The sequence below is a fragment of the Gobius niger genome, assembly GCF_951799975.1.
Source record: "Gobius niger genome assembly, chromosome: 20".
Lineage (NCBI taxonomy): Eukaryota > Metazoa > Chordata > Actinopteri > Gobiiformes > Gobiidae > Gobius > Gobius niger.
The window spans coordinates 24,129,521-24,150,331 of record NC_136871.1 but is presented as its reverse complement, the minus strand read 5'-3'; the positions used below and the strand labels follow the sequence as shown (position 1 = coordinate 24,150,331).

At 43.8% G+C, this 20,811-nt stretch overlaps 1 protein-coding gene across 1 annotated transcript in view; it reads left to right on the top strand.

Annotated features, from left to right (window-relative positions):
* The first annotated feature begins 553 nt into the window (after nucleotides 1–553).
* skib (v-ski avian sarcoma viral oncogene homolog b) overlaps nucleotides 554–20,811 on the top strand; it is a 50,108-nt gene continuing 29,850 nt past the window's right edge. The window contains exon 1 of the mRNA XM_079579520.1: nucleotides 554–2,064. Within this exon, the coding sequence (XP_079435646.1) occupies nucleotides 1,171–2,064 (894 nt within the window). The 5' untranslated portion in view covers nucleotides 554–1,170. The remainder of the gene's footprint in view (nucleotides 2,065–20,811) is intronic.

Below are 20,811 nucleotides of genomic sequence, written 5' to 3'. Positions count from 1 at the left end.
ACATGTTGAGACAATATATGGGGGCGGATGTATTCAAATCTCAGAATGATTTCATGTTTTTATATGGTGCAACTATAAAGTGTGATTAATAAATTGTTTCCACTTCCAGTTGCTTTGTGTTGCTGCTTTTCTTGTGTGAAAATTAGATCTGTAACTGTAAATAAAATAAAGCACGTAGAATCAAATCCTACATCGTGCAATAAAGTTGTGTTTTGTCTGCAGGTGTTTGGCGCCCTCGTGTGGTCAAACTCCGCGCTGTAGCAAAAGTCAGACCTCGACTCACCGACTCAGCTCAAATGTTAAGTTCTTTAGGCGTGGAAGTTGTTACATGGTTTAACATTCATTTCTGTATATGCACTTGGACGAGGACGTGTTGTAGCTATAATCCACAATCCCCCCCATAAAAAAAATACATTTTAGTAATATTTAATAATTGATATTTTATTTTATTAACAACCCGAGTTTCTGTTTTCAACATACATAAAGGCTTCACATTCTGCGACAATTAAACGTTTTACTCTCACTCGACAAATTAAAAGTTTAGTTGTGATTTAAACTTTTCTCGAAATCTTTATCCTTAACTGCTTCTTCTGGGAAACCTGAGGAAACAAATGCAAAGTTGCTATTTTCTGTGTTTTAGTCGCTAGTTTGTATTTTCTTTAGCTCCACCCTTCGCTCGCTTCGGATGGATTTAGCTTTTTTAATGTGCAGCTGCCATGGAGCAGAGGGAGGAGCAGCTCACGCAGGGAAGAGCCAGCCCGGGGAGTCAGTCACATTCCTGGCTAGGATTCAATGACTGAAGCAGACACAAACAAACAGGGAGAGAGAGAGGCTCACACACTGTGTAGGAGACAGACTGAGCCAGACGGCGCAGATAAGCCGTATTTCAGGCGCACTTTGGAGCGCGTAAAACCACACACAACCCGGAGATTGTGCTTTGGATAATCAGACTTCGGGAAAAGCAGTGTCGACTTTTCTTGTTTCGCGAAGAAGAACAGCCCAGACTCTGGGAGCCTTCCGTTTTCTGAATGGACGCGCTGGGAAGCTTCTCCGGTGACATGGAAATGTGCGTTATTGAGCGTGTGGCCGGATGCTGAGGACCACCGATCCGATCAGTCCATTTTTGCTTTCGTTTTGACTTTCAACTCTAGTTTTTCGAGCGAAACAAACATGGAGGCCGCCAGCTTCCAGCCTCATCCCGGACTTCAGCAAACTCTGCAGCAGTTCCACCTAAGCTCCATGCGCTCCCTGGGTGGACCGGCTGCCTTCTCCGCGCGCTGGAACCAGGACGCTCTCTACAAGAAAGACGGCAAACCCTCCGAGCTGGTGCTGGCTCTGCCTGCGCAGACGCCCCCGGTCATGTCCGGGCCACTCTTCATCCCGTCTGACCGTTCCACGGAGCGCTGCGAGACGGTGCTGGAGCGCGAGCCCATCTCCTGCTTCGTGGTCGGCGGAGAGAAGCGTCTGTGCCTGCCGCAGATCCTGAACAGCGTCCTGAGAGACTTCTCCCTGCAGCAGATCAACTCCGTGTGCGACGACCTGCACATCTACTGCTCCCGCTGCACCGCGGACCAACTAGAGATCCTCAAAGTCGTGGGCATCCTGCCTTTCTCCGCTCCGTCCTGCGGGCTCATCACGCAGACAGACGCGGAGCGCCTGTGCAACGCGCTCATCTATGGTGGTTCGTACCCGCCGCACTGCAACAAGGAGCTGGGCTCTCTGGAGTTGGAGCGGACCGAGAAGAGCTTCAAAGTCTACCACGAGTGTTTTGGCCGCTGTAAAGGACTTTTTGTCCCGGAGCTGTACTCCGGGCCGAGCGCCGCCTGTATTCAGTGCTTGGACTGCAGACTCATGTTCCCCCCTCACAAGTTTGTGGTTCACAGCCACAAGCGGCAGGAGAACCGGACAGTGCACTGGGGCTTCGACTCGGCAAACTGGCGAGCCTACGTGCTGCTAGACCTGGACTACACAGACAAGGAAGAAAAGAGCCACCTGGAACAGCTGCTTAAAGAGTTAAAGGGCAGATATGATCTGAGTGGCAAACTGTCCAATAAATCGTGCAGAGTAAGTGTCCTCTTTAACCCGTTATTCTCTATCACTCATTGTCTGTGAGCTGTTTGTTTGCTGCTGTGGATATTTCAACAGCCCCGGGCATCTGCAACAGGATCTACATTCATTATCTCTCATTTCAGTGCACTTCCCTCTCATTAGCCGCGCCACAGTCTGAGGGATGGAGTTTGTATGTCTTCACAGTGTTTTTATTTACATTAGGCGCTCCCAGTGCCACTGCCATAATGCTAATCATCTGTGCTGGCCCTGCTCCTGTCACACACTCACACTCACCCCATATCAGTCTCTATCCCCTCACTTTGAGCCCCTGCCCCCCCGGGGTTACCCAAGGGCATCGGTCCCATGATAAATGAATCCTGATGATATGTTTTATTGGTGTGTGTGTGCGCTGGAGAGGGGGCTGGGACTCAAGGTGGGACCCTGGATAAGCTTTAATGAGGTTTGGGATATGGAAATGAATGTTGGCCCAGGATGGGGAATGTCGTGGGGGTGCACAGTGTGAAGAAAGCGATAACTATTATGACCATTGTGATCGGTGATGTTTGGGTGCACTGTTTGGAACTACATTGTGACTCAAGTGTCTAATAGTTACATCTACACCATTAGAAGTCTATCAGCAAAGGTTTTCCGCCGGTTTTCAAATGTTGCTCACATCTTCACTTAGACCTTGATTGACAATTGGTCCATTACTTCGGACCAGAGGCAGAACCAGAACATCAAAGTTCTCGCGACATGATTTTTGAAGCCATTTCTTAGTCCATTGTGCGTGGTTTGGCGTATGCAAATGAACGTCCGTCAGATGTCGATGGGATGTGGGGGTGTGCGAGCTGTCCTGGGACACTCACTCAGGCAGGGTCAGGGAGGTTTTGGAGCTGGACAAAGAGACAGAGGCGATGGTGGCTGTTCCTCCGTCACACAGCAGCTGGTGTGTGGGACTCTGCTAATGACTGGACAAGTCATCTGCGCCGGAGGAGCAGTCTGGGCTGGTGACGTCAGGAGCCGAGAGAGCTCAAGGAATAAAAACACGCTAGATATGGGATGATAGGAAGTTATGTGGCTTTTGTGGGAGATTATGCGGGACAAATTATACAGAAACAACCGGATAATCAGGAAGTGAACCAGAATATGGACTAAAAAAGTGTCTTGTTCACTGTCTACAAAAAGACTAGTTAACTTTATTTATTTTATTTTTTTTACATAGCCTGACATCTCCAAAGAAAAAAAAGATATCGAACAATCTCCAATTTTTGTGGGCCTCAGTTTTTGACGGGGGAATAAAGTGTGTTGCCAAATGGTACCAACGAGAACTCTTTTCAAGTTTGCCCTTCAAGAAAATGTGGCCATCCATTCATGATGATGTCACATAACAAAATATTAATAGCAAACCGTTGTAAATAGCATTGGGAAGAGGGTGGATAAGAGGGAAAATATGAGCAAAAAAGTGATTTTTAGAAGAGCAGAATAGTATGAAAAGTAGGGAGGGTGGAGACGGGAATGGACAAATGGGCAGCATTAGGGAGAGAGGAAGGAATTTTAGTCGGGACGTCAGATAGGAAGAAAGATAAGGAAGGACGTTAAGGGAAGTAGGAAGCTGGACTAAATTTGCGAGCAGAACGACAGAAAGGGAGCGTTGCGAGGAATAAAAACGGAGGAAGGTGGTAAGAAAACGTAGAACGATAGAGAAAGGAACAGAGGACCGATCAAGGTTACAGGTACAGCACGTACCAGCAGAAGTGGGAGTGATGGAACAATGGTGGGATGCAAGAATGAAAAAAGTTCAGCGCATAAGGAATTCTACTGATGATTGAAGAATGTGTTAATCTGTGCTTAAGAATTGAGATAGAAAAAAAGGAGAAGAAAATCCATGTCAAATGTATGGAAAGAAGTATCAAAAGGATGAGCAGGTGTTGAGCAGGACATAGCTGAACGTCAGTCATGGACAGATGAGGTGCTGCAGCTCTATGTTGAAATGTCTAAAAATCCGGATTTGTACTTTTTCTTCGGATAAGACTCGTGATTTATCGAATATTTCCCCGAAGCAAAAGCACCTGTGGCCAATTTCAGCTGCACGGAGGTCTCCATGCATCACCGAAGTTATACATCCCCCCAAATACTCATCTTCATAGCGCCTGACAGTCTTTGGAGCATTTGTAATCTTCACTGGGGCAGCCCGGCGGGGAGGGGGGGAATGGGGGGGGCAGAGGCTGCGCAGCGTTCGGTTCACTCTCGGTGGTGTCCCAGTTTTGCAGACAGGCCACGGTCTCCTCTTGGGGATAGGCGCACCGGCGCACACCCCCCATACATCAAGCAAGGCTGACAGGGCAAGCTGCTGCGCTGAAAACGGCCCGGGACAGTGCAGCGGCGGCGGCGGCTGGATCTAAAACCCAAACTCAATGTTATCAGTTTGCCTCAGCCTCGCAATGATGTCACTGTGCGCTGTCAATGAGAGCGAAGCAGCATCCGTCTCCAGACTGCTATCTCGCAGCGGCAGTGGACAATGCTCAGGAGAATGTGCTTAGACGGGGATAAAAGTGGATCGTATATCACTGGTTTTTTGTGTGTCTTGGTCTCAAGCCGTCATAAATTTGATTGGATTGATTTGTTTTACGACTGAGGTTCGATTCGTAGTGCACTATTTATAATATCTCCAAGATATGCAAAAAACACATACAAGTAAAAAATAGGGCTGTAGATTTCTGATCCGAAGAAAACACAAGATATTTTGTCAGTTTCAGGAGGTATTGCATTACCAAAATAATTGCAGCCTTAACGATTTGTTAATTGCAGCTATAAAAAGTCCAGAGCTTTGATTTGATTGAGATTGCAAAACGTATAACTATCAGTAAGGGCTTCGTCCGATTGGTTGTTTGGTTTACATTGCTCGCTGAAACTATTCATGTCGTTAAATTGTGCAGTAAACAGTAAACATGGCACACACACACACGCATACACACACAAAAGATACAAATATATTTCCATATTTCGGTGAGTTTTAGTTTATCAAGAAAGAAAATGAAGTTGGATCGTCATGTACCGCATACTGGAGTGAATAGCTACAAGTAAAAGTAGCAATTTGAGCACAGAAGAAAAACATAGGGAAGAAGGGGCAAAAGGAAAACATGGATAAACACCACTTTTCCCCCCCAAAAAACAAGACATTATTTTACATAAGTATAGACCTACGAGTTTTAAGCAAGCTCCAAACTATATATAATGATCAAATTGTTACTTGCAATGGCAGAATCTTTCAAATGCTCAAAACAAAAGCAGGCACAATGCAGTGTTGCTGTGCATGGGGGTTGGGGACATGATGAAGGTATAGTCCTCCAGGGTGCTGCTGCTTTTCTCTCTCTCTCTGCAGTATAGTTTTGATTTTATTGTTTAAAAGTCTGAAATAGTCAAAAGCAGGATTTAGTCCCAAAACAAGGGAGCGGTGGCGTGTGAAGCATTGTGTCTGCTCCTCATCACGTCCCGGCGCTTGGTCATCGGGGCTTTATCCTGAAAGTGCAGCCGGGGCAGATTGCAAGAAAGCAGGCTGCAGACTCTCATTCAGAAGATGCGTGGTCTGTGAGCCAGGCCTTGACACCTATTGTCAACGGGCCGCGGCCTTTGACCCTCACCCAAAGACACTGACCCATGCCCACCCTCCCCTTCCCCCTTTTCACTGCAGCCAATCGCGCGCCGGCTGTCCCGGCTGACCACTGACCAGATGGCTGTCTGATAAAGGAAGCGGGGATGCATACAGTGGACTGATAACATACACTGACCACAAGTGCGGCTGGAGTAACACATAGGGAAGCTTTTTGTGGCTATGTGCAGGCGTTAGTTCTGTACAATTCAACCATATGCAATAAATTAGCCTTGACGCTGTTCTTTTGCAAGAGTTAAGTTCATTTATTTCAAAGCAAATGTCTATACTATTAATAAACCACTTTATTTGACAGATGATTTTGCCCACTCACTAGCTTTAAATTTGCTTAAAGATATGTCTTTTTATACATCCCCTATCTGCCTCTGTTCGCTGATATAGCAAACAATAGGAAGGGACTTCATGATGAACAGCCAATGAAGGTGTGATGATCAAAAATGACAAACAAACAAAAAACAGATGAAGAAGAAATCCAAGATGATGAGCTATCTTTAGATCTTTTTTTATGAATGATTTGTAGACTAATTGCAGTTTGGTGTCAGGACACATCACAAATGCAATGCAAGATTTTCCATAGCCTACTTTTCCCCCATTGCACTTTCCAGATTAACAAAGAAATGCCCAACAAATCGGATTGCAGAGTTGCAAAAGCATGTTTTTCTTTCCAATCCGAAGTCAAATAGTTGTTAGCATTAGCAGTACGGCTGTGTGATCTGTCATCTGACTGAGTGAGCGGGGCGCAGGAGGACAGCCTGGACCCTCTTAATGGGATGGTTATTAAAGCCATTCAGCTGAAGCCAATTTATGCCATTTCTCGTCCCCATTGTTCTCTGCACTCGATGAAATTAGCCTTAAATCTACTGCCGAACAGTCAACTGCACGCTGAAGAGGAGAAAGTTTTTAGCTACGACTGAATACAAACATAACTCAGTGTTCCCTACTCTTGTGGGGTTTGTACAGCACTTAGTAATTTTGATTTTTCATTTGAACTACTCTGGAAATGTCAGTAATGGACAGAGAAAAGCTATATTTCCCTGCTGGAGCATTTCAAAAACAGTGGTTCTCAACTGGTGTGGCATGGGACCACACCATCACCTTATGACGACAAGCTGAGACTCTAATATAAATCTTTATTCCAACCAACGAAACGCTGCACACTTTAATCTGTGAAATATCATGTAAATACTTCATTCTTCAAACAGAACATTACTGATTTAAGCGCTGAATACGCCTGAAGCTGAAATCATGGTCAAAACACAGGAAGAAGTTTTCATATTTTCTATTTTCTTAACTACTGTGGCGAGAACTGCTCTTCTTCTTCCACTTCTTCTTCTTCCACTTCTTATTCTCTCCTAATGGATATCATGCCAAGGGGGAAGAGGGAGAGAGCCAGTTGTTACCGCCTTGCCTGCCCACTTTGGAAGGGATCCAGTGGCCCTCAAAACCCCTTCGCCTGGTGTGCTATGCCATTCAGGAATGGTTCTCACCTGGCCGTACTGCGTCTTATGGTACGATACTTAAATGGTTGATTAGATCTAGTTCTGCGGTCGGTGGCACTGCCAGCTGATTGGTGGTTTTACACATCGGTGCGAGTCGCAGATGTTCTCTCCGCTCTTCCAGGGTTTTCCATCCCGGGTTGTGGAGCATAATTGTTACACCGCTCTCAGCGCTGTGGTCGGATGTTACAAAGAGCGCTGCCTGTCGCTGAACTCGCTAAAGTTTGCTCTTGTCCTTCCTTCGACACAGGTCCCAGCGGTGGCACAGCCTTGGAGAGTGCTTCACAGTGGAAAGAAACAGCTCTGGCCTCTTTTGCTTAACCGCTGTGAGATAGATTCATAAAACAAAACTTGTACAGTAAATGTGATGTTAGAAAGACATAACAGTTATTTTAAAATGTGTTATAACAGAAGTATAATGGCTGTTTCCCATGTGTCGTGTTCGTACCTATGCAGTATAGCACCAGCGCTTCTCTAGTTGTATTTTTCAAGAGCTATACCAGCTTATCGTGACAAGCCCAGATCCAAAAAGCATTCATTTCAACCTAAAAAGTTGATAAAAAATAATGCAGTTTGAATTTGTTTTAAAAAAAATACTGTTTTCCTCATAGACGTTAGCTTTCACAAGGCTGTCTAACAAAAACAAAAGACAGACTGAGGCAAAGACCCACTGAAAATAGTCCCATGATCCACCAGTTGAGAAACCCTGCTCTAAACAACCAAAGCATCAAGTTTATGAAGCATATTGTATGAAAAAGTACTATTTTTGTGGAAGAGATAGCCCCTCAGCGCCGCATCGCCCTCTCCCATGTCGCTGCATGTACATTTGTGGCAGATACACAAGCATGTTTGCATGTAAACAGCCCAGTGTAATGACTGGATCAGCTGCGCGAGCCAGATTAAAATGAGCTCACTGGCGGCTCATTTCCATCCCCATCTGTCTGCTGACCTCTGGGACGTCCCGGGAGCTGACAGGGCCACCTCTACAGGGCTGCGCCACGGGGCCATGTCTGCTCAGCTCTGACCCAGCCAACCCGGCATCCAACCCACCCACATGTCTGCAGAGAACACAATTCAATCCGACGTTTACTTTGAAGTTTGCGAGCGCATGGGTTCGCAAAATTGGGCGGATTTGCGCTGCCACACCAGCCTCGAAACTATCATGACCTACATTCTCCCAACGTATTGGGATCGAAATGGCAAAGCAGGGCTAATTTGGTAGGCTGACTTAGAGCTTTACCAAATAATTCTGAACTTATTAGACATCATTTAAAAACGATTCATGTCATATCGCAGCCGTTTTCTTTTTTTACGGAACAACACGCATTTGGTTCCTATTAAAAACGACGACAAGCCAACTGGACCAGAAGAAAGTGCAGAGAAATATGTTAATTACACAGTAGTAGGATGATATCGTGTGATTGCTGAATAAAATACTTCATATAAAGCCATAAAACGATCCAAGACATTTTCATAGACATTTCACAGAAAGCTCCAAGCTAATTTAACACTGCACTCCATATTATTAAAAAAAATAAATTGTCTCTGGTCCCAAAGGAGACTCACTGGTCAACCCTGTCCCCCCCTGACCCCAACAGTCAAGTCCCCTCTGACTGACCACCCCCCCCAAAAAAGACGCAGCCACCCCCTGGACAAAGCAATGGTCCGAATTATAGCCCGGGTAGGAGGGGTCTGGCTTATAGTGTCAAGGCAAAGGGGGTTGTCGGGATGTCCCAGGGGTCGCAGCCTCTGTTCTTCCCGCGGTGACCCCGTGTTAAAAGGGTGTCAGCTGGGTTTCTGATGGGTTCCCCGAGACGTGCCGCCTTCCTTTGTTCAATGGAGGTTGTGAAGTGCGGCGAGTTTCTTTGTCCTTTTTTTTTTTGTTGTTGTGTGGATTGTGCCGCGGCGGAATAGGTCTGTAACCTCTTGCCACTCCCGGGTTCGGCGCGATATCGTGGAGTGCGAGTTTGCCGTGTCATTGGTTTCCTGGTTAAAGGCCCAAAGACAGATTGGAGCCTGGACTGGTGTCTGCATGTCTGATGGAGGCAGAGCGAGGCCTAAATTCAATAGACTTTATAGAGGCTCATAATGAGATAATATCATTGTGGATGGACCAGAGGACTTGGCTCAAATTAATGGTGTAGAATTAATGTTTCTATTAATGGTGATGCTTCATAAATTCACTGTAATACATTTCAAATATGACCAGGTATCAATCTAGCCAATTGGTTTCAATTATATGGTTAAAAAATATATGTAAAGAATTGCGTGTTTGCGGATTATGCAAACTGCAAATGCAAATGCAAATAATGTTTTACAAAAATACCAACAAAAATACAAATCTGTGGAATAAATGACATTTTTAACCGTCTTGTACATTATTATTTAGAAGAATAACAAGGATCATTGCACTTCACGGAGGAACTGTATTAGTAAAAAATATCTGTAAATTGTTTATATGATTCAATCAAAAGATAAGATGAAACAATGAGTTCATTTTGAATGAATTCAAGACAAGTGCATGGAAATTGGTCATGAACCGCATTACCTAAAAACACTCCCCTTCCCACACAGTGTCATTCTTCTACGTATACAGCAATTACAACATGCTTATTGTTAGATCAATGACTTAATCCCTTTTATACATGACCCCAGATGACAGAGCGCAGTGTGATTTTGGTCGTGTATAAGTCATACGTGATATAACACTGATCACAGGAGCTGGCTGGAGGTGATGAGCTCCCTGGCGTTTGTGGCTGGGCAGGCAGACAGTTGTCGGCTTGCGCGATCAAGCCGGCAGATGCCTGTATTGGGTTAGTGCTATTCCACAATAATCACGAGTTCCTCCTCGATCACCTCCTCATTTGGTTCCTTCGCTCTCGGTGATTAAGAGTCAGGCCCATCTGGTTCACATGCAGCCAGTGCATACAGGAAATCCTGGAGTCTGTATCCGCTGTGGGCTGAGAGGCCATAAGCTGCAGCAGCGTGTAATCCTACACAAGTCCAGGAATGTAAAGAGACCATAGTGAACACTGTCTGCGTCTATGTGCCGAAAATATTGTGAAATATACGGTACAATATAAAGCTGTTTTAGGAGAAATGCAGATTCATTTTATGGAATTGGTTTCTTTATTTTGAGTTCTTCTGCTGCTTTAGTTACTTTTTCAATGTTCCATATTGATACACCCTTCCTGCTCCTGGACCTTTCCCTAAAAACTGCGAATCTAACACCAAGATGATCGCACACTCCAGTCGAGCCTAAGGATACCCAACACTACCTCAGACATTTCAAAGCCCATTCAAAGCCTCCACACAATTTATAACCAGTCCCGCTGGAATTTTCTAATTAGAGCATGAATAAGATATCTTAGGGGGAAATGTATTATATGAACTGTGCAATCAAGCCAACTGTGTTTCTGGGGGAGTCCTTTATGAGGGAAAAAAAAAAAAACACAACAAGAACGCTGTAGTAATTAATCTGTCAAAAATACAGCAAGCCACTCTCAGAATCGGTCGTCTCGTTGATTTCACTCAAAAAGCCTAATGTCTTGTGGCAGTTTTGTGATGAATGTAATCGAATTTAAGTTTGGATAATCGGGAATGAATGTGGCATTGAGTCTGCACGAGTTTCCAGACTTTTTTTAGGACATTTAGGAATAAAATGAATGATTCCTAAGGATTGTTAAAGATACGTTGCATTCATTCTTTTGAAATAAATGAAAACAAAAAATCATCTTGACAAATTCCCATTAAAAGATGATCTCAGTTCCTCCAATAAGACCGAGCCCCTGCCTTCGACAGCTCCACAGTTCTTTGCAGCCGAACTGTTAGACCACATTGGTGCTGGTGCTAATGGTGCAGCAGTCTCACCATACAGTGCCCTGCTGGTGCCATATGACAAACCGGCATGCTGCTCTCGCCTCCCGTCCGCCCACCGCCCACCTCCGGAGCTATCAGGGGCACTGGCTAACGCCGCTAACGCCAAAAACACGGCACAATGCTCGGGTCCAAAACATGCCCGCCACCTCCTGTTAGCATGAATAGCATATCATAATTATAGCAGCTTGAAAGAAAAAAAAAAAAGAAAAAGAAAAAACGGTTGCTTGAAATGAGATGAGAGGGGTCGAGTTCAGAGGTTGTCAAACTTTTCACACCACCTTCCCAAATTGTTCGCGTTCCGAGAAGCATTATGGCTTAAAACGCACCTATAGGACGAACCTAGATGTAACACGAAAGACCTGGAAAGGAACTGTATAAAAATGTGAGATTCAAACATAAAACGATACCAATAAACTGATCTGATTGTTGTTGAAAGCCTTCCTGTCCCCAGTACATTTAGGCCATGATTAATTGGGCAAATAGTTGTCATTTTTACTTATAATTTGAGTAAGTTCAGTACTGTTTTTTTTTTTAATCTAATGCCTTTTGTGACTGGTAGATCGTAATCATGGTTCAAGTTGTGAAGACGCGGCTGCCATGCCTGAGAGTGTCTGTACAGTGAGAAAAGAGAGAAATGTTTTAGGATTTACGCGGCTGGCTTCTTCTTTGGGATATGCATAATTTATTTTAGGATTAGCACGGTTTAGATTAACTTTTCTGAATCCACTGTCGGGAGTTCACAAGACGGTGAAGACGGAGAGACTCGCTTCAAATGCGGTATTTACTTTTTTTTTTGTCTGTGTCTCTTCTCGCTTTATAAGCCTGGGCAGAGTATGTGGTAGGCGCGTGGGCAAGTGTCCTAACATTTGGAAATGAAATCAATACAGAGCAAGGTATTTGGTAGGTATGAAAAATGCTACATTTTTATAAGAGTGACTTCACGAACGCAGACTTTTTTTTTGTTTTTTAATCCAACCATTTCAGAAAAGTCCATTTTAAATAAGAACAAAATACATTCTACTTTCTACCTTCACTCCATGAATCCCGTTAACTCTTTAAATTGGTCTGTGTAAAGCCTATTGTTGGCTGCCACTTTGAGTTTTGACCCAAGATATTCACTTCCCCCACCAGACGAAGCATTCTTCATCATAATCCCTGACAAAACTGTGACTTGTGAACCACTGGATGTAGCATTTACCCCCGAACCAGCAGCTCTTCCAAGTGCAGGCCCCGGTCTAGACGCTGCACCTTCCCGGCTGAGAGCTTGGGCGTATTTCGTCAATGTTTTTTTTTTGTGTGTTTTTTTTTGTACTTGTTTGGGGCAGCGTGGGCAGGTACCTAAACATTTGGAGGCCACGCTCAAAAAGCCGGTCGGAGTGTGCGCCGAAAAACTCCCGCCTGTGATTGGAGGGCGCGCGCGGCGGTTGCTAAGCAGAGCTCTTCCTCCTGTGCTAAATCAGAACTCTTGGTGGGCTCAAAAGAAAAACGCCAGAACAGACAGGCTTGACACACACATTTCTATGGGGCTCTCATGCAGTCCTTATCTATTCACCGGTGGCCACAGTCTTTCAGAGATACTCATGTGTTCCAGGCTAGGGGGGAGCGGTTCTCAAAGTGTGGTCCGGGGTGCGTGGAATTCCTGCTCTGGCGTGGGTGGCAGTCGTACTGGTTTAGCGTCAGGTTGTCATGGGCTGAATGTAGAAATTTTAAGTGTGTTCACCTACAATTTTTCAGAGCAGAAATGAATGGTGGTCGACAAAAGGGTTTCTCTTGAAGGAACTCAGGAATGGCTACAATTTAGGTACGGTTTCATCCTGTTATGTGCTGATACACGGTTGATTAGAGTGTGGAGACCACTGTCTGTGAAAATGTCTCTTCCAAAACTGGCGGTTAGACCTACACAAGTCCATATGTCTTCTTATAATAGTTTATTCCTATAGTTCAATCTTAATTTCCTCAAGCCCTGTTCACATATCCCTATTTAGCAGCTCATTTTTCTATGTTAATCCCTCGCTTTAGGCTTAGTCCTAATTTCGCATCCTTTGAGTCAAGTATAGATTTTTTTTTTTGTGAACATTTTTTTTTCGCGAGCCACTCCACCACGCCATGCACTCCTCAGCCATTTGTAACCCTCTTCACAGTCTTCTTGTGTGCTACTGCGGCTACTATCCCACTTTTTGGCAAGCCCTTTGGAGCCCATAGTTAGCGATGGTACTGTATGCGCTGGCACAGAAGCTCTCCTCCACTGAGATGTCCTAGAGCACTCCCCAGTCACGATGCAGTATACTTAGATCTCCACCTCCACTCAGTGAGCAGGCAGGCTGGCCTACATACACGGCACACGCTCCACTCTGCTGCCAGGGCTGCCAGGGCTGCGGCTCATTTGAACACGTGAAGAATATTACTGTCGGTAACGGGCCATTATGAGACGACAGTGCGCGTTCGTGGTCCAGAGGAAGTAGCCATGCATTTTGTGAAAGTGTGGGATTTCTTTGTCGCTTTGATTAAACTGTGAGATCATATCAAGGCCATCAAATATTTCAACACACTATGCGGTGGGTTAAGAGGGCTTGTAAAGATTAATCACTGCGTTTTGTAATCTAGAATAAAGGAAAACCCTAAATCTTTCTGTCAAGTTTTGCGATTGCGACTCCGCTCAGATGGCACGTGTTAACACTTCAGAAGTCATTCATAAATATGTTCGTAGTGGTCTATACTACAGGAGGAAAAAGTGCTCTCTGTTGTTTTTAAAAATGTTAAACATACAACGTGCTTCACAATCGGCAAAGTGCTCTCTGAACATACACGGCAACAAGTGCTAGTCATAAAAAGCAAATTGTGAATGTGAAGCTTTTCTTTTATGGTTCTTCAATAATGCATCACCATTTGCACAATGCTGGTTTAATAATAACTTCTTAGAGGTCAGACTACGTGAAATCTGTATCAGTTTTAGTAAATATTTGCAACATGGTGTATTCATGCATATTCCCCCCCCCCCTCCTCGTCTGTGCAATTACCAAAATGCAAGTTCAAAGTGCGTGAGAACATTCTGTGCATTCTGCAGCCCTTTTCGATAATACAAAAAAAAAAAATCTATAATTGAAAATAAATCCGTATTTCTTCCTCCGTGGACCTCATCTGGGGTGGAGGCAATTTACCAACACAATTTGAACTCGCATGAGGCTGTGGATGTTTTGTCAAGATGACCTAATACCCACCCTCTCTCATCTCTTTTTATACTCGAGTGGGGTGCCCATTTTGCTTCCATTTCTGTAACAAGATTTTGGCTATTATGTCGCACTGATCAGAACAGGACCTTTTAAAAGTCCTATCCCCCTAGCATTAAGACCGCACTTCAAATATTTTGTATAGAACAAATCGGTCCAAAATGTAAAGCTACGCAATATGTAACAAAAAAAAACTAAACGGCATAATTTGTTGGTACATTTGAAAAGAAAAAGTAAAAAAAATCACCCTTTCGAGGCGAGTTTGAACTTGTACGGATTTCTCTATTCTGGAAAGTGTGCAAGGGTCAGAGCTTTGGGTTGTAGCCGAACAATTATTCTTCACGACTGAAAAAATAGCCCCGTCCCCCCTTGTGCTCTCGGAGGGCCCTCTCGACACGGTTCCTTGCGGAGACGGAGCAATGCAGCATTGTCAGCGAGGCACCCGTATCAAATGGATTCAACACAGCTGTCCTGGCACACTGTCTATTGCAGCAAGTTATTTATTCAGAGTTACAGTCACTCCGGGAAACTGTCATGGCCACTCTGTGCGCGCGGCACCACGGCATCATCTGGGCAGGTTAGGGGCCCCCTCTTTCACCTCCAGGACCCCCCCTTTTCCCTTTAAGTGTGGACTTTTGTGCCTCATTCAAAATGGTTCACTGTTGGGCGCAAACACGGTATACATGTCTATTTGACTTGATTTACATAACCTTTCTGGAAGCTTCGAGAGTGTTAAATAATTGCGGGAATTAATGCTATTGCAGAAGTGCGTGGAAAAAAAAAGGGACACAATAAATACCGAAGACATATTTGCAATAAAAAAAGATTGAAGAACGCGCTTTTGTGCCAGCTCGTCCTCCAGGTTGACACAGGTTATGAAAGGTTTAAATTGAAGATAGCTCGAACACAATGAGTATGCTTAAGCTACAAAGACATATTAGCTTATTATGCATGGAAGAAAATGTCCAGTTCGCGGACACGATCAAGCATAATTCGGCGAACCTCTCCCTGTATCCGCATTGAGTGTGATGCCGCTGGGTGAGTTAACAGCTCCCTGCCCCACCCTGCTCCCCGTGCTCCTCTAACTGTATCACCAAAGCTGTCTGAACGTTTTTGAAAAGCTTGCACCACTTCGGCCTGAGTAAAACACATGCTTTCTCCCGCCATTGTGTCCGCACTGGCCCTTTGTGCAGGTGTCTCGCATTGTACAAAGGTGGAGCGCAACCATCGGTAGCGTCGGCGAGCATCTGGCTTTATTTGCCGCCAGTCAACAAGTGCAGACAGGACAGCCACGGCCTTAAATAGAGCGAGCCCACCCTTTATCCGATAACGAGCGGACTATTATAAGCCCTCACCGGTGTCTTCGCCGTTGCATGGTCGCTGTCAGGTGAAGATTTCGGGCCGCTCATCTTTAAATAAAAAAGACCCGGCAAGCTGCTTTCGAGATTATCGTCAAAAACCTGCTAATGCTACTAATCGCTCCCTATTAGCCTCCCAAAAACCCCTTATCTCCCGTAAAGTTTCCCTCCAAGGTCCTGACCTCTGAGCTGCAAGCGAGCCGCAGACAAGGCGGTGACGCGTGGCCACATGACAGTTACATGACAGCGCGCGCGGCGGATCTGTCCATAACGGTAAACAAAAAACATATTTTAAGGACAATTGATTCACTCATAACCTTGTATTTGTCAAATGTGTGAAAAACGGAAGATGATAATGTGACGGCGCCATCTGCCTAACCTGGCCGGCTTTTCGAAAATCACTCGCAAAGGAATTTGTTTGGTTCCCGTCTTTTTTTTTTCAGTTAGTTAGAGGCGAGAACAAATAGGGACAGATGAAACTTTATCGTGGCATGAAATTGGAGAGACGCGAATAATGAACTAAAAATTGAATCAGGGAAAAAATGGTGGAGAAGAAGAAGAAGAAGAAGAGCGCATTATCATGACAGCAAAGGAACAATTCTGAACCAAGGATTTATGCAGTGACTTTGAATGATTGGCCTTTTTCTGGCTTAAATGTTCAGACAGATGTCAGAGCAATTATTAAACAATACGAGCTACATAATAATAGAAGAGGAGCTTTAAGTGATTGTCTGTAAGATTGCAAAATTCCTTCCCTCTCCTTGTGATTGGCCCAGAAAGCCGCTCCCAGTTTAGAAAATGAAGAGAGCGAGAGCAAGCTTTCCAAAGAACACGATCAAGCTCCCTCCTGATTGGACCTGTTGGGCTGGTTCGCAGGAAAGCTCGTCTCATTGGTCAAAGTGATGGCACCGCTATTCGGACTAGTTGTTCAAATCAGCAAAGGGAGGAACCTTTATTTTTAAATTCAGTATTACTTTCAAATTTCAAACCCAGGCTGTCAATTGTACGCAATCTACTATGTTTCTAAAATATTTAAACTTGCACACTATCACTTTAAGAGGAGAAAGTAGAACAATTTGGAACCAACTTTTAATACTATTTCTCAAAGCAACAGTAACCGGATTTATGCACTTCTTGGAATTGACTTAAATTCCTGGTCAGAGAAGCAGTTATTTTGCGAAAACCTTTGACGCCACAAAAGCATGAATTTCTCAAAAATCCAGACGCCGTCAAAGCCATTATCCACTGCTTTTGCAATTTCTCAATCCTCAAAAAGACCAAACAAACTGATCAAAACTTATCGACTGGCGATGATCGCTTTTGACAACACGGAGAGGACACCAGACTCCCTTTGGAGGACAGTCAATGGGTCACGCACTGTCCCGGCCGCATCTGTCCCATGCGGAATGTATGAATTATTCGAGGGGTAATCGCGCGTCCATTGTAGGTGCACTCATCTTCACAAAGATGCCCATCGCTGCATGTCCATATTTAATTCAGGCCTTTCAGGGACCCCACTGTACGCAGCCGTCCCGGGATAATGAGGCGCTCCGGAGAGATTAGCCGCTCTATCATCAACGCAGCGCTCTAATTTTTGGCTCTTTGTTGTGGCAGTGCCGGCTGGGCTGCATGACGGACACAGTTGGAGGAAGTGGCTTTTGTGCGGCTGGCAGGTGCACAGGAATGACAGTGGGCACTCTGCGTCTTACTGTTACCGCCCTTTTTTACTTCAAGAAAAACCTAGGGCTCAGATTTTTTTTTATATATACTGTATATACGAACTGGTCAGAATATTGCAAATGTCTTGTTAGTTGAGTGTTGCAATGGAGTGTGCTCTGTGCTTTTGTTTTGCAAAGGGGCCACAGATATAGTGGAAACATCCATTGCTTTATTTGTGTGCTATTTTACAGATTTTATGTAAGCATCCATAGGTCTAACTGAATGTTCTGGGGGCTGTTACCATACAAATTAAAACAAAACAAAAACAAATCTTTCAATTCAATTACGCTCTTTGAAAGGCACTTGCTCAAAATGGCACCCGCAACAGCCAAGTCATGTGACTGAACCCCATTCAAGGCCAGATAAAGCAAAAAGTAAAGATATCTATTAAGTGGGTAGAGACTGGTTTGTGTTGTAGCAATGTAAAGTGTCATGCGATTAAGTTATTTACGTGAAGATGCAAAAACTGAATTAACAAAAGATCGTATGGGAAAAAAAATCTGGGTCCAAAAAGACAGAAGGGTTGTTAAATTTCGAACCCAAGCGTACAGCTGCACAATTGAAATCTTCCCTCTATTATTAGCAGCCTTTAACTCCACGCTGGCCAATCGCCAAGAGTAGCAATGTAGCATCCCCAGCTGAATTACAAAGGCGTCCAGTGGATGCTTTTACTATGTGGAATCGAACATCACATCGCATATTTTCTTTAGCATGCTCAGCTCAGCGTCTCGCATTACACTATTTCCAAACGCTAGCAGTGCTGTTTTTGAAGGATGTACTTATTGCTTCATCATTGACCCCAGGTTAGTTTCTGCGCCAAAATATCTTGACTAAATTTGACACGACGCTAAGCAGCGTGTTAGCCTTCTCTTTTTCTTTTTTTTTTTTGCGCGCCACTCTGCTGTGTTTTTGAGCGTGGGGCCGCTGGACGTGCCACTGAGAAAAAGCAGGAACCCTCTCGAACCCTCCATCACGAGCCTCCTCCGGGGTTGGCTGTAAATTCTTCAGGCGAATGGTTTTCCCTCTCTCCTCTCCCCCACTTCTTCTTTTTTTTTTTTTCTTCTTCGCTTCTCGCTCAACATCTGGAGAACAGCGCTCGCACCCCTGTCATCTTTTTACTGCGTTGAGGTCATTTCCACCCGATTCCCTAAGTGGAAACATATGAAGCGGAGGGTTTGGGCCTGTAATGGGGTGGGGCTGGCATGGACAGGCTCCGAAACACATACACAACCGCCTTTATTTATTTTTTATTTTATATTTTTTGCCAAGTCGATGTTAAGAAAGAAAAAAAAAACGTCATATGTCAAAATTAAAGTACTTTTGAATGTTTTCTCCAGATGTGTATGTAATAGCGTCATTCAAAAACAGAGGAATCTGAAGTTTCGGCTCCTTACAGCGTTTAAAGCTGGAATGGACACAGTGGATGGTGTGCAAATTCTATCTTTGTGCAAATTTTCATGGGTGCCTCATCTTGTAGGAGTCTAAATGGACAAGAATAAGATTTACACGAGACATCTCTTTTCAAAATCCCACTGCAGAATGACTTTACTTGCCATGTTTTAAGCTAAAAGTGTATCTTTATTATCTATGCATGTTGTAATTAGATTTTGTCCTCCGCCTTTTCTAAGTAGAGCTCTTGCAAAACCAGCAAAAGAATTTACTGCACTCTAAAACTGCAGAAAAAGGCGCGAGCATTGTTTGGCCTTTACACAGAAGTGCATAATGAAAACCAAGCCTCGAAAGATGTGTTTTTTCCTCTCTGTCTTTCCAAGTTTATTTTTGCTCCCTTCTCCCTCTTCGCGCTCTGCACCCTCGTAATCGCGTTATAGTTGAAGTGGTAGACTGCAGAAATCTGGGCAGCGACTCTGGCACATGTTGTGGATCAAAAAAAAAAAAAAAGAGAAAAAAAAGGGCGTGTCTTCAAATTAAAAAAGCGGGGATTCTCCGTTTTCGCAAATAATAATGTGTTGGATTTCCTCGATTATGCGCAAGTCTTTCCAAAACAAAACGCCTCGCACCAACCGCTCGCGCCGTTTGTTCTCGGCAAAAACTTTAGCTTGTGTCATCGGCGAAAAACTCGGAGCCGCCATCTGACACATAACACTTGGTATCCTGACAATGGATTATTATTAGTTTTTTCAATGAGTAAATGTTTCCAGGACTTTATATGGGCATTTCCACGCGGGGATCACTTGCATTTGAAAAGACCTGAGCAGACTGCATTACCTAATACTGTCCCCCTACGACAATAGAGTGGTGCCTGCTTAAGTTACAAGGGAAAGAAATGACAACTACTACAGTATAATATAATACAATATAGCAGAGTGTTATAATCAATATTAGGGGCCGGTAGACCATGGTTGCATTTGTTTTTCTGTGTTTGCGGCTTTAAGGGGAGACACTACAGGCAAAACTCAATTTTTTCAGTTTTCAGGTTTTGGGCCAAATTTGTCTCTGAACATACAAGCTTTCACCCGGAAACAGAAAATATGCCTAATCTTCACAAAAACATGTTTAAATATTGCGCTGATTCAATGTTCCCCCATAGACTTATATGGGACAATGCAATTTCAAGGGCCTTTTTTCTCAAAACACATTTTTCTGTCATTGTGGCGACACTATGTCCACGTCAGTCGGACCTAAAGACTTCAAATTTTCCAGCCTTGGACTGAACAATATTTGGAAGATTTTTTCAGAGGGATTTTTTATTATTTAATCCCTAAGCCCCATTTATTGAGTTTTGAATGTCAAAAAATAAGGCGAAAATTACATTTTTACAAATTTTTCCACTAAAATACAGCTTATTTTAAAACTAAACAAGAAATACAAAATCCCCTCTGAGAAAGTCTTGGTAACTCATTTATCAATAAAATGAAACCATACATTTGAATGTAGCTCTATCCATTATTCAGATTTCGTCGCCGAAAAGATGGGAAATTTGGGGCATTTTTAGGCATAAAACACCTTGTTCTTATATGAAAAGATAAAATGACAGAAAACTTGCCATGTATTTTTTTCTCACATTTATGCCAGTGATCTACAGCAAAAGTTTCAAATTGATATCTGTAAATATACATTTTTTCCCTTCACCTGCAGTGTCTCGCCTTAAATTGTAGCTATGTTGCGATTAAAACAGTGAATTGTAAAAAAAAATTGCTAATATTTATCAATGGCACATTTTTCTCATCTCTGTTATTCCTCTGCAATTGTCTATTATTGGTTGTCTCATAAACACAAGTCACTCTGACCCACTTCGTCTTGGTTTTTTGGGGCTACCACAACCAATTATCTGCACAACAGTCTCATTTATCTGGACTTAGGAATGGCACAAAGTAAAACCCAGACTCGTGACCCCTTTAGGCTTTGCTGCCATTTCCAATTCATTTCTTTTGACACTTCTCTGCCCCTCTGCG